Source organism: Myodes glareolus, chromosome 5 (assembly GCF_982192425.1).
Source record: "Myodes glareolus chromosome 5, mMyoGla1.1, whole genome shotgun sequence".
NCBI classification, from domain to species: Eukaryota; Metazoa; Chordata; class Mammalia; order Rodentia; family Cricetidae; genus Myodes; species Myodes glareolus.
The window spans coordinates 91,493,914-91,507,792 of record NC_142030.1 but is presented as its reverse complement, the minus strand read 5'-3'; the positions used below and the strand labels follow the sequence as shown (position 1 = coordinate 91,507,792).

General features: G+C 46.3%; 1 protein-coding gene and 1 pseudogene across 18 annotated transcripts in view; both read right to left on the bottom strand.

Moving 5' to 3' along the window:
• Window positions 1–13,879, bottom strand: part of Nfasc (neurofascin) — a 171,768-nt gene that overhangs the window by 51,574 nt on the left and 106,315 nt on the right. For all 18 annotated transcript variants that reach the window (XM_048430725.3, XM_085688261.2, XM_085688260.2 and 15 more), the window contains 3 exons: window positions 8,020–8,131; window positions 7,429–7,613; window positions 6,199–6,330 (listed from right to left, as the gene is read on the bottom strand). In XM_048430725.3, the coding sequence (XP_048286682.3) occupies window positions 6,199–6,330; window positions 7,429–7,613; window positions 8,020–8,131 (429 nt within the window). The remainder of the gene's footprint in view (window positions 1–6,198; window positions 6,331–7,428; window positions 7,614–8,019; window positions 8,132–13,879) is intronic.
• On the bottom strand, window positions 1,185–2,067 carry LOC148122137 (large ribosomal subunit protein eL8 pseudogene; annotated as a pseudogene).

The following is a 13,879-nucleotide window of genomic DNA, read 5'->3' as shown; positions in this document are numbered from 1 at the left end:
TTGGTATGAAGGGAAGCTCCTGAGCTTTGTATGCTGAATTAGTAACCTGTTGCTTTCTAGAAGCACCTATTAAATCTAAGGGTTTCTAAGGTTTGTGTTATCGCAATCGGAACTTGTTTTCCTATTTGTGCCCTGTGGTGGTTTGAAAGAAAACAGCCCCCAAAGGGAGGGGTGCTGTTAGGAGGTGTGGCCTTGTTGGAATGAATATGGCCCTGTTGGAGGAAGTGTATCTCTATGGAGGCGGGCTTTGAGGTCTTATATATGCTCAAGCCACACCCAGTGAGACAGACCACTTCCTGTTGCCTGCAGTCAAGATGTAAGACTCTTAGCTACTTCTCCATGTCTGCCTGCATACTACCATGTCCCACCATGATGATAATGGACTAAACCTCTGAAAATGCAAGCCACCCCAATTAAATGTTTTTCCTTTATAAGAGTTGCTGTGGTCATGGTGTCTTGTCACAGCAACGAAACCCTAACTCATACATGTCCCTCTTGTTTCTATCTTGTCTTATTGCTCTAGTTGAGACTTCAAGCACTGTCATGAATAGGAGAGTGGACAACCTTGACTCATTTCTAATTTTAGTAGAGATATTTTTAGTTTTCCCATCCAATATAATGTTTTATAGGTTTGTTGCAACATAGACTTTACTATGTAGAGGTATGCTCTTTCTATTCCTAGGTTCTTCAGGAAAGCTTATCATGAAGCAGTCTTGGGCGTTGTCAAAGACCTGTTCTGCATTGGGTGAGATGACCTGTGACTTCTGCCCATACGTCTATTTATCTGATGTATGACAGCTACTGATTTGTACTTGTGGAACCAATGTTCCACACTCCCTGGAAACCAACTAGGTCATGATGTGTGATCTTCTTAATGTGTTCTTGAATTTAGCTTGCAACTGTTTTACTGATAACTTTTCTATTTATGTTTATCAGGGAAACGTTTTGTGTGTGTGTGTGTGTGTGTGTGCGTGCGTGTGTGTTTGTGTGTCCGTCCTTTTCAAGCTTGATATCAGAGTTAATGAGTCTGGTAGTATCCCTTCCTTTTTTACCTCATGAACAGTTTGAGAAGCACTGGCGTTAGCACTCCTTAAGGGTCTGGTAAATTCTGCAGCAGTGAATCTTGCCTGGTTCAGGCTTTCAATCTTGTGGCTTCTTTGGGGTCTGTTTAACTTGCTTATACATTCTTTTTTTTTTTTTGAAGGTTTGTAATTATATTTATGTACAGAAAACTCAGCAGTACATTTAACCCAGTTTAGTGGCGAGTTCTTTGGCCTTTGCCTTTTCCAGCTTGGCAATCCGAGCCACAGATTTAGGACCCAGGACGTTGCTTCCCCAGTGGCGGCGGATCTCATCATATCTGTCGTTGTAATTGGTCCTAATAGCTTCCACCAGCTTGGCCAGAGCACCCTTATCTTCCGAGTTAACCTGTGTGAAGGCAACAGTGGTGCACGTCTTCCTATGGACTAGCCGTCCCAGCCTGGCCTTTCCCTTGATGATGCAGTAGGGGACCCCCATCTTCCGACACAGGGCAGGCAGAAAGACCACCAGCTCAATGGGGTCTACGTCGTGGGCAATCACCACCAGTTGAGCCTTCTTGTTCTCTACCAAAGTGGTGACTGTATTGACGCCCGCTCGAAGGACAGGTGGTCTCTTAGTCGGGACATCTCCTTTGCCAGCAGCTTTCTTCTCAGCACGGGCCAGCAGTCTTTGCTTCTTCTCCTGCTTTGTCTCTGGCCTGTACTTGTGGGCAAGTTTAAGCAACTGGGTAGCTGTTTGCCGGTCCAGGGCCTGGGTGAACTGGTTAATGGCAGGAGGAACTTTGAGCCGCTTATAGAGGATGGCCCTCTGCCGCTGCAGCCTAATGTAGCGGGGCCATTTGACGAAGCGTGTGAGATCTCTCTTGGGCTGGATATCCTGCCCAATGCCAAAGTTCTTAGGCCTCTTCTCAAACAAAGGATTCACCACCTTCTTAGCCTCCTGCTTCTTTACGACGGCGGGGGCCGGGGCCACCTTCTTCCCCTTGGCCTTCTTTCCCTTGGGCATCTTGCCGGGCTGGAGGAGAGAGCTTGCTTATACATTCTTGATTTAATTTAGGTAGGTCATATTCATCTAGTCTTTATCCATTTCTTCTAGATTTTTCAAAATATATGTTTTTCCTAAACATTTTCTAGATTTCATTGAAACCTGTTGTAATGTCCCCCTTTTATATCTAATTATATTAATTTTGGTATCCTCTTTTTCCTTGGATCATTTGGATAAGAATTTGTCAATCTCATTTATTTTTTTGAAGAACCAACTCTCTGTTTCTCGGAGTTTCTTTCCTGATTTTTTACCAGTCCTTTCCATCCACCACTTTGAGGTTTGAATTGTTCTTCTTTCCTCGAGACCTTGAGTTCACCTTTGGGTGATTTAGGTGAGATCTTTCAGAAAAGGAGTCATAGCTATGAATGTTCTTCTTAGAATGGCCTTTGTTATAGATCAAAGGTTCTCATAAGTTGTGCTTTTTTTCTCATTTGATTCTCAGAATTTAATTTTTTTCTCCAAGATTTCTTCAATGACCCACTGCTCCTCAAGAGTGCATTTGTGAGCTCCTGTTCTTTTTCTCTTTATTGATTTCTAGTCATATTTCACTGCACTCTGAAAAGATACAGAAGCTGTTTCAATTACTTTATAACTTTCTTACAGCATAAAATATGATCTAAATGTGATCGACTTTAATGAAAGTTTCATGGACTGCACAGATAAATATGTTTTTGCACTGTTGAGAGGAATGTTCTGTAAATGCCTGCCAAGTCCATTTGATCTTGAGTGTGGATTAACTCTGAAGTTTCTTTACTGACTTCAGGTCTGAATGGCTTACCTATTGATGAGATGGGATATTATGGTCACCCACCACTGTTGCTTTATACTCGTGGTGCTTGTTCTATGAAATCGGAAGTCCAAGCACTCAATGCATATATTTATAATCATACTCTCTTCTCGATGGACTGTCCCTTTAACTAGTATGTAGGGGCATCCTGTATTTTTCCTGACCAATTCTGATAGGTGGTGTGCTTTAACAGCTTTGCGAACAGCCATACCAGCGTGTCTTCAGCTTCTGTTGTTTGGCAAATTCCTATCTTTCACTTTCACACTAAGTGTGTCTTTGTCAGCGGGCTGTGTTTTGTTTTGTTTATGAGAAAAAAAAGGGTTGGATCTTTTTTCTTTCTTTAATCCAGCCAGTTAGTCTGTGACTTTTTATTGATGAGTTCAGGCCACTTGCATTTAGTGTTATTAATGAGAAGTTTGCTAACTCCTGAAATTGTTGGTTATTTTTCTGGTTACAGAATTATTGTTTGCTTTTTTTTTCTTTTCTTCATTCATATTAGGGGTTTGCTAGTTGACTGTGTTGGACATGATGGATCCTTTCTGAGTTTCCATTATTCATCTATTCTATTTGATAAAGTTACATTCTTTTATGGGCTCTCTTTAGTTGAGACTTTATTCTTCATATTGAGGATTTCGTTAAGCATTTCTGCAGAAGGGGTTGGTGGTCAAGAGTTGCTTGTCTTGAAATGTCCTTATGTCTCTATGAATTTATTTTAGTAAATATGTTTTATATTTATTTAGCGCGGGTAGAGGGAGGGTATGCATGTGCCGTGTATGTACCTGGAGGTCAGATGAAAACTTGTAGGAATTGGTACCCTCCTTCTACCATGTGTTATCAAATTCAGGTTGTCAGGCTGAGACATTGCCAGTTCCTCTCCATGAATTTTAAAAAATAATTTGATGTATATAGTAATTTTGGTTGACAGTTAGTTTACTTTCAGTGATGGAAACAGATTAACTTACATTTTCCTGGTCATTTTTAGGGTTTGTGTTGAAGTCTGATGTTACTTTCATGTGTTTGTGAGTTGGTATTTTTCTTTTACAGCTTTTAATTTCATTGAATATATTTTCTATACCTTAGTTGTTGGGTTCCCCCCCCCCCCCCCCAGCTCTTTCTATTGCACCTGGATTCTTAGGCTCTCAGGATTTTAGGAAGTTGTTATCGTTGTTGTCAGGCTTTTATTTATTTATTTATTTTTATTTTTTTTATTTTAGGATGATGATTTCCTTGACGTTCCCTTCTATTCCTCGTAGCCTTTCTTCCTCTTGGTGCGGTCTGTTGATGATTTCCACTGTGCTACTTTACTTGATTTGTTGAGTTTTCATTCAGCATTTCTGTTTGATTGACGCGCTCTCACTTCCCTTGCTCTTCCATGGTCCTGGCTTCCCTGTGTCTCTGACTTTCTCATCCATCCTGCTGGCTCTGTCTCTTGAGCTGACCTGATCTCCTCACTTCACACGGCTGCTTGTGTCAATTCCCCTTGAGGACATGGATTGTTTCACATGTAAACATTTGAATTTTTCACCTGTCATCTACTAATTTCATGTCTTTGAGTTCAGTAGCTGAGGAATCAAGATCTACTGCAGGACTCGGGCTGACATGGTTTTTGTTTTGCTTTGATTGTTTTTTTTTCTGTTTCTCGTGTCTGAGCCACGGTTTACGCATCTGTCAGCTTTGGTCTTTGATAGCTCCTCCAGGCCCATTTGGGCATCTTCCTATTGAGCTTGTTTGCTTGTTTGTTTTGGTTTTTCAAGACAGGGTTTCTCTGTGCAACCATGACTTTTTATGGAACTTGCTCTGTAGACCGGGCTGGCCTTAAACTCAGAGATTCGCCTGCCTCTGCCTCCCCAGTGCTGGGACTAAAGGTGTGTGCCACCACCGCCCTGCTCGTATTGAGCTTTTCAGGGACAATTCCCAGTACCATTCAGAGAGGAGATAACAAGCTGCTGCGGGAGCAACAACACCAAGCCAGCACCTGGTATAGAAATATACTTAACATTGACTAAAAGCCCACGGATACATCCCCAACGACGGTCAGACAGAAAATGGTAAAATAATGTAACATGTGCTATGAAATTGAAAATTAGTTGAGTACATACAGAAATAGCAAATACATGACATAAGGAAAAGGAAATACAGAAAGCAAGGGTAGACAGGAGAAACTAGAAAGAAATGGGGTGCAGCGGGATGCTGTGAAAGGGAAGAGGAAAAACAAGAATAACTAAAGATCACTGACAAAAACGTCTAAAGAATGAGATTGATGTCAGGACGGGAATAAAACGTAACATAAAAGACTTTGTTTGGGGCTGAGGAGATTGCTTGGTTAGGAAACTGCTTGCTTTGATCTCAGAGTACACATTAAAAAAAGCCAGAGTAGAGAAGAACATGTTTAGCATCCCAGCACTGTGAAGGCAGAGGCAGGCACACCTCTGGGGCTCCCCGGCTGGCTAGTCTACTCTACTTGGCAATTCTGGCCAGCGAAAGACCTTGTCTCAAAATAACAAGATAACGACTCCTGATGAAGAACACTCAAAGTTGTCCTCTGGCCTTTATCTGCAGGCATATATGGGAACCTGCACATAAACACACACACACACACACACACACACACACACACACACACACACGCACACACACACGTCTTTATTTGAAAACTAAGATAAAGTCTAGTAAAGGTACAAGAAAAAAGAAAAGGTGGAAACATAAAAGATTTAATAAACATAAAATATTAACAATGAAAAATGCATAAATGCAAGTAGTGAAGAGCAGAATATTAAAACATAAAAGCTTAAAATAATAAGCTGAAGTAAATAAACTGCTAAAAGTGCAGTGAAAAGACAGACAAATTCCCCCAAACACTTAAGAGGAAGTTCCTCCTCATGTTCAGCTACAGCCTTCACACTGTCACATGACCCTGTCTTTACACTGGCCCTTGCTAGGGAGGAAGACTTAGATTCATCACTGGTTGATGACAGATGGGATTTTTATCTTCTAAGCCCCACCCATCACTCGAAGCCAAACCTGAGATGAAGTGCAGTACCCAGGCTCAAAACTGGGCTCTAGAATTACTGGGCAAAAAACAAAGGTTAAGACAACCACAAAGGAGCAGAAATCCCTAAACAGAGGGACATAACCATGGGCTCTAGGCTACGTATCCTCCTGTTCTCTCAGAAAAATAAGGAAGACTTCCTTTACCTCTGAGATACCTGCAGAGGAAGGCTGCTGGAAGTACCACCAATGAGCCATCCATTCCTCTCACTCTGGGGACATCTGACCCACCAACACAGCCTCTGGAGGGTAGAAGGAACAAGCGGAGGAGGACTCACATTGCAAAGGCTCCCCATTCACCATCCACTGGACAGTTGGCTTCGGGTTCCCATTGGCTCGGCATACCAGCCTCCCGTCTTCCCCAGGAGCCAGGATCAGGTTCTTGGGCTCATCCAGCCAGTATGGAGCAGCTGAAAGACAAGGCAGGCAGAGGTAGATGGCACAGGCTAGGCACGAGAAGCCAGGTGGGTTCCTGTGTGAGGGTGACCCCCCACATCCCAGCCCCAATCTTTCACCCTTGGGGTGATGGCTCAACCCAGCCTGCAGGTGGCTAGTTAGCCGAGCCCACGGAGCAGACTTGACTTGTTAGAATTCCCCATCTGGCTTTTAAAATACAGGGATGCCGGGGCTCATCTACACCTACCGCATCCGAGCTGCCAAGGGACCAAGTGGCTGAAACTCAGAGAGGTCATAGGCATTGCCGGAGCCCTTGGTTGCTCCCCTTAGGGTTCCCTTGTTATAAGAACAGAGGTCTAAGAAAGATCTGAACTGTTTTCTTTTAGGCACTGAACTTTAGGTAAGAGCAGTTCTTGGCCACTCACCCCTTCCCATTATTTGGACAATTTTACAAACGCATGGATTTTTCAGAGAAAAGAAACTTCTGGATCAAAGTCTCAAAAATCTTGATAGTCACCAAAAAGGATCAGAACCCACACATGTGTGTATCGTGCTGAAGGCAAGGGCATCCGATCAGTCAACTGTATGCTTGTTCTTGTTCTCAGCCTTCAGCCCTCGACCTCCCAGTCTGCAAGGAGCACTGGACTGAGAAGCGATTCACACAGCCCATCCTATAGCCAGGACCCACAGTGACAGGAACTCTAGTGTCACAACGGCTCAGGTGGGCCACGTCTGCTTTGAGGGGACGGAAGTGGCTTAACAATAGCTTGGTCCATGATGATTTCCATCCTTTAGAAGAAGCAGCACCATGCACACAACACAGACAGCACAGGCTAAGACAACACACCACAGATGGGAATGCAAAATGAAAGAGAAGGCTCTGGGAGGAATGTACTTGCAGAGAGAGCCCGGAGCTGGGCAAACGGTACGGTGAGTGTCCTTTCCTCAGAGTACACGCCCATGAGTGCATATAGTCACACGATCCACGGTGACACCACCATGTCACACAGGACATTCCCCACTCCCTCTGCCTCCTCGCCACACGGGGAAGGTGGTCTTATTTGTGTTCAGGGCCGGCAACATAATCATAATGAGAAATACACACAACGTACCCTTTACTCTCACCGAGATCGTGTGCCGGATGCTGCCCATCTTGTTGGAGGCCAGGCAGAAGTATTCCCCGGAGTCTTCTTCAGAGACATTGGTGATGCGCAGGGCCTTGTTAAAGTTCTCAAACTTGGTCTTGTCAGACGGGAGGTCCCCACCTTTCTTGTACCATGCAATGTCTGGTGTTGGGCTAGTCAGGGGACCAGGGAGGAAGCGAAGAGCTTGTTACTGAATGTAGCTCTTGTCTTCGAAAGAGCCCGATACCCAGATACTCTAAAAGTAAACTTGGGCCCACGAGGGAGGTACATACCCTCTAAAAGCTGGGCTTTGCTAAACAGAGGAAACTGTTTGACTACAGGGTCTCCACAGAAAGACAGAGCTAATATTCCATGTGATCAATATGCTCAGCCCTTGCCTTTGCTCTTCCCCCAAAACACGGACAGCCATAGTGGGGTGCGGATGACAGACATGCAGTGTTCTGTTCACGGGGCTGCTTGCTTCCCTCTCCCTGCATACTGGTGTGCCTGCAAATGTGCGGACTGATGCCCACCCCTCCTCCAGCAGCAGGGCTAGAAGATGGTGCAGACGGTACGTACACCCCAGAGGCAATGCAGTCCAGCAGCAGGTCCATGCCACGAAGCACCATCTTGCTGCTCGAGGTGCCCTGCGGATACATGAAGCTAGGCGTTCTTTCGGCCACCCCTCGGGCTGAAACAGGACAGAACAAACTTCTATGAGCCTCCTGCCCAGAAGTGCCAGAACTGTTGGGTTAGAGAGAAATGTCATCATGTCCTACTCCTGAGTCCTTTGAGCACAAGCCACCCCCAGGATCTGGGCATCTTTAGGAGATGTATTTGAAAGATGGAGTCTCTGCCCCACCAGCACATGTATGCAACCAGTTCCAAGTTCTGTTGAGAAGAGCCCAGAAATCCTATCTGGGACAGGGAGGGGCTATCAAGCTGCGAGAGGTCCATTCTCTGTTATCTGTGTTGGGATGGAGGGGCCACTGAGGTAGCCCCCCGGGCAGGTCATCTCTGCATCGGACTACCCCCCCCCCCAGATAGGAACATGGAAGGAAGAATAGGTATAAGACTGGGGACACAGGACAAGCAACCTGCTCTTAGCGACTTGGTAAAGAGCTGGGATGAAGCAATAAATTCCCAGATAAACAGTGGACATGCGGGAAGAATTAATGGCGTAGCAGAGACACGAAGAGAATGAATGAGAGATGACTGGAGAGCTCTCTGGGGCCAAGGCCACTTTGCCTCCTAACTCTTAACTGCACGAGAGACGGGGGTGGGTGTAGGTGGGAGGAATGGCAGCCAAGGTGAAGGGAGGTGATCAACAGTCAACTAGGCTGGAACAGACATGAGAGAGGCAGAAATCTCCCATAGAGGTTTTAGAGGCTAGGTGGTCCACACACTGATGCCGACATCAGGCTGTTCCCAATGGAAGGCGCCACGCCAATCAGGGCGCACCCGTGGAGAGTGGCCCTCACCTTGCCCAGGTCTTACTTCTTTCCTACACTCGTTGCATAACTTTACAGAAATGGGTAAAAGAAAAATCAAAGATGGTCTACCAGAAACCCCAGGTCGAAAGGGAACTGGAGGAGGTACTACCGCGGACAGGCACATGAAGACGGGAAGATGGCTAGAAGCTGAGACTGCCACGGTCTTAGGCTCAGTCGGACAGGTGGGAAGTAGAGGGAAGGCAGAGCTGCCAGGAGCTAGGAGCCCTTGGAGATGCCTGGAGTGGGGAGGAGGGCGTTCTTCTGGGTTTAACTGGTGCTGGTGGGGATCCAAACTGTGTAACTTGTGCTTCCTACGGGAGCTGGCTGCATCTGCAGCTGTCTGGCTAGATCAGGGAGGCTCCTGTCCTGGGGGATGTTCAGTTTCTCTTCATTAGCCGCTGGGAAACACTTACAGAGTTGACCTGTCTTTTACCTTTTCGTCAGGGGAAGAAAGGTTAAAACATACACTGGCTCCTGGCACATTACAATGCATGACATATGGCATGTGTTCAGTAAACATTTGTGGGGTAAACAAGTTAAAGAAGGAGAAGAAACAAAAAAGGAAACAACAGTTTACCCCCAAACACTGTGGTTATCCTTATATCACACCAGCACGCACACAGAGAGCAGTGGCAACTGCAGGGTTAATTCATTAGGTGGTTAGTTGGTTATGGTCTGTACCTGTGGACCTAGCAGCACCCAGCTCTCAGTATCCAGGAAGCGGCAACTTCCTCCCACCCTCCTCACACAGTCACGGGCACCAAAGGTTAGGGAGCTTTCAGGGCTGGAGGTTCGTATCAAGTGGGTGAGTCTGTTCAGCGTTGCAAACCCCACAAAAGACGTGGAAAAGATCCCTCTCAGTCATCATACTCATTCCACACAAGAAAATAAACCTGCAAGGGGCCAGCCTGTGACCCTCCGGACTCTGAAGTCACTCCATAGCACGCAGCACAGAACCCAGGGCGAGGGAAGCAGTAAGGATGTGGAGCAGGAAGATTAGCAGAGTCCTGCTCCGGGTATCAGGGCACACTGGAACATGACCAGAGAAAAGCTACACAGCACCACATCTGTAGAATGTGGGCTACCAACCCACAGAGGCATCTTAGGGAGGAAGCGGCAACTGGAAAGGAGGCACATTCAAAGGAAAGGAAAGATTACCCTGCCAGTCAGAAAATGCCATCACCTCTCAGTATGGAGCTAATCGGGGCCAAGTGCTGTGATGGGTTGGCCTGCAGCACCAGCAGGCTGAAGCCTCACAACACATCCCGACAGGGCCACGTCTGTGTGTTTAGCAGAGGAAACTGAGTTTCTATGATGTCAACAGGCTTGCCCAAGCTCACAAGTTCACCCTGTTTTGGATTCTGAGCTGTACTGTGAGGTTTCTCTCAGTTGACTCTGTCTGAAGCTGAAGATGCCATTTGTCCCCATTTGTGCCAGGCAATTTCAGAAAAGATTTCTAACAACCCCAGTCAAAGAAACCCAAAATTCAAAGGCCAAGAGGTGAAGCAGAAAGGCATATTGTCCTTGTGAACTGCTCCGGTCCTTTTTATGCTTCTCACCATCTAAGATCCCAGCTCTCCTGGGATCGTTTTTTTTTTACCTGGCAACCGGTAAAGCAGGGGAAGAAGCTGGGGAGGGAAAGAAGAGGCTCCAGGCCTCTCAACTGGATTCTTAGGCCGTGTGACTCTGGCAGGAGGAACATGGTAGCTAGTGGCTTTACAGAGCAGCGAGAAGGCTGGCGCTGAAGGGAGGTTATGAGGAAATGCCAGGAGGGATTGCATGAACACTTAAGGATGAGGGCCTGGCTGGTGACCTGGGGAGCCCCTGTTCCTGAGGAAGGGTGGGTGCCTAGTTTCTTTCCCTGGAGGAGACACAGAAACCAGTAACTACAAAAGTGAGGATAATTATTGCAGGAAGCTCTGTGTGGTGAAAGATGCTCCTTTAGATAGAACAGCCCTTTTCACTTGAAGGCAGGGCTGCTTCTGTCCATTTCCAGTCTTCAGGTTGGGGGTCTATCCCGATACCGAGGAGCTGCAGGATCCAGAAGCCAGGCTCAAACCTGGCGTAGATTCAAGAAGAGCTGCCTAAGGGTGGCTCTTGCAAGCTGTGGCTCAGAGAGGAGTCACGGACCTCCAGGGCCAGATGGTTGGTCAGGGGACCTCAGGGCATGACCCCACTTTAGCCAGATTGGTTTTGAGGGTCAAATCAGAAACAGTTTCTGGCTGTCTTCTATTGAGAAAAGGTCAGAAGTGCTGACAAACTTAACTGTTCCCTTCACTCAGCGCCGCCTGCCAACGGAACAATGGTTCAATCCATCAGATGCATCTGGGAACCTTTGCCAAATGCAGCTCTCTACGGCAGCTGGGCCCTACATCCCGTCCTCTCCGCTGTCTTCAGTTCTCAGAACTGAGAACCAGAAACCTGAGAGGCAGGTTTCCTGGCACCTCATTTATCTTTCTGGCCTAGGAATGACTGAGCAAAAGGTATTGGGTAGGTGTGTGTATGTGTGTGTGTGTGAGGGGGGGTCTCTTGCTCTAGAAACATCTGTTATGTCTTGCTGTTAGGAAAATTCTTCTATAAATTTAACTCAAATCCTTCCTGCAATAGATGCAGCTTTTCTTTTTACCCAGTTCTTAGCAGAGCTAGCAATCTGGGAAGCTTTCACTCCTCCAGTCTACTCTAATCTCTCTCTCTCTCTCTCTCTCTCTCTCTCTCTCTCTCTCTCTCTCTCTGTGTGTGTGTGTGTGTGTCTGTAGTACTTCTCCTCCTGTAACTGTGCCTGCCTTTCTCTCGGGCTTCTCTCCCAATTCTCTTCATGTCCCTTAATTTAGAAACAGATGGCCTATATACAATCTAGTCCACATAAACCTTCTCCTTTAAATCCAACAATGGGTTATATATTAACACTGCCAATGTGTACTGCAGCTTAGCAGGCTATGGGCACACGATCCTCTTAAACCTTCACAAACATCTTTGAGGTGAGGCACCTGCCTGTTTGTGGAAGAGGAAATCAAAGTCCTAAGGCATTAAATGACTTGCCCAGTGTTACTCGGTGGTGTGTGCTAGACACTGGATTTGACTTGAGGCAGGCGCACCTCCATGTGCACACTATAAACCTCCTGGTTTCTGGCCTGGATGAAACCAAAGTGGCTTTCTCTGCCAATCAGAGGGGAGGTGGCCTCTGGCCCATCTCCAGTGGATGCCAACTCTGTGCAGAACAAAACAAAAGGACTGGGTGGCCCTGCTGCTAGAAAAGAGATGTCATATTTCAGAGCCAAGCAGAGGTGTATACCGGACATTTGTTACTGACAATGTTCCTTGGCTGGCAGCTCTGTGCACTCAGGAAGAACTTCCTTGCTTTCTTATTTTTTTCTTCTTTCTAAAACCATCAGCTTGGTTATTCTTTGTTTAATATGTGCCTTGTTTTAATGTTACGTCCTTCCCAGCAGCTTCCGGCTATGGCAGCCATGTCCTGCTGTGGACTGAGGGTTCAGGGCTCAGTCTCAATATGAGCTCTGTAGCTTTCACAGTCCTGAGTGGTTCTCACAAATCTCACTTATTTTCTTCTTAAAAGAAATACTGACCTCTGGAGATAAGCTGGGTTATATATGGCTGAAGTCACCCAGTTATCTCCCATGGATCAAACAACTAACATTTCCCTGCTTTACATAGAGCCAAGAAATTGAGCCAGGTGACCTCTAAGTGCTCAGACACGTTCTGGATTTCAGAACACTTCCTACAATAGATATTTGGGGTTCATTTTGGAACAAGGCACATTCCACAGCAGTGCTGTGGGACTTTTGACACAACAGTGGCTAGCCCCATTATCTTGAAAACAAATAATCCCCAGAACTTAACAAAGGCCCCAGCTTCCTTGGGCAGTAAATCTCTTTGGCAGATTCTCAGCATGGTTTTCGCTGCTGGTGCCAAGTTGGAACCTTTGTTTTCCCTTGGCTCTCATTTCTTGTCCCATCCTCCACTCCAGACACTGATGGTTGCTTATATTAGCAATCTCAGCAAAGACATTCCTACCTATTTGAGCTCCCAACAATCCCCTTGGGGACCTGAACTCAGCTCAGAAGCATAGCTGATGATGGGACCAGCTGCCTTGCCAAAGCCAGCAAATGCTGAATCCTATGGCTGCTGAAGGAACACCAGGCATTCTGAAGCCACAGTGAGGGGAGCCTCAGGTGTGGGAATAGCCAGTTTCCCTATTAACCAGACCTAACAGCCAGCTATGGTTTGTTAGAATGCAACTCACTGTGATCATTCCATGACTTGCAGACGTGGCTGGTGGCCACTGGATTTGCATGAGCAGCCAGAAAGGCGGAAAGGCGCAGGCGTCAGGGACAGGGAAGGACAACTTCATTCACAGCCTGGGAAGAGAACTCTGCCTGAATTCTTAATACCATTTTCTGGGGGAAACTGTACATCTTTCTTAAAAAGAAGATTTACTTATTTTTGTTTCAGGTATATGCATATTTTACCTGCACCGTGTGCTGATACCTGTGGAGGCCAGAAGAGGGTGTCAGATTTCCTGAAACTGGGGCTACAGATGACTCTAAGTCACCATGTAGGTGCTGGGAATTAAACCTAAAGCCTCTGCAAGAGCGGTCAGAGCTCTTAACTGCATGAGCCATCTCTCCAGTCTGCTAGAAAAACTTTAAAGAGAGATGGGACCGGGTGGAGGCAATACTCTCAGGAAGTAAAATGCAGGTTCGGAGCAGGCAATTCAAACCCAGACACTGAAGAGTTAATCAGTTAAAGCTGCCTGTGCTCTTTCTACTACCAATAGGAACTGGATTTCTGGTTTCCTCCTAACTGGGGACTCTCGCCTACTATCAAATATCCTTTGTTACGGTTGAATCTGAAAGGGACCCCTGCCCCGGTTCATGTCTGTTCCTCAGCTCACGATGCTGCTTTAAGGGCAGGTGTAATGTCCAGAA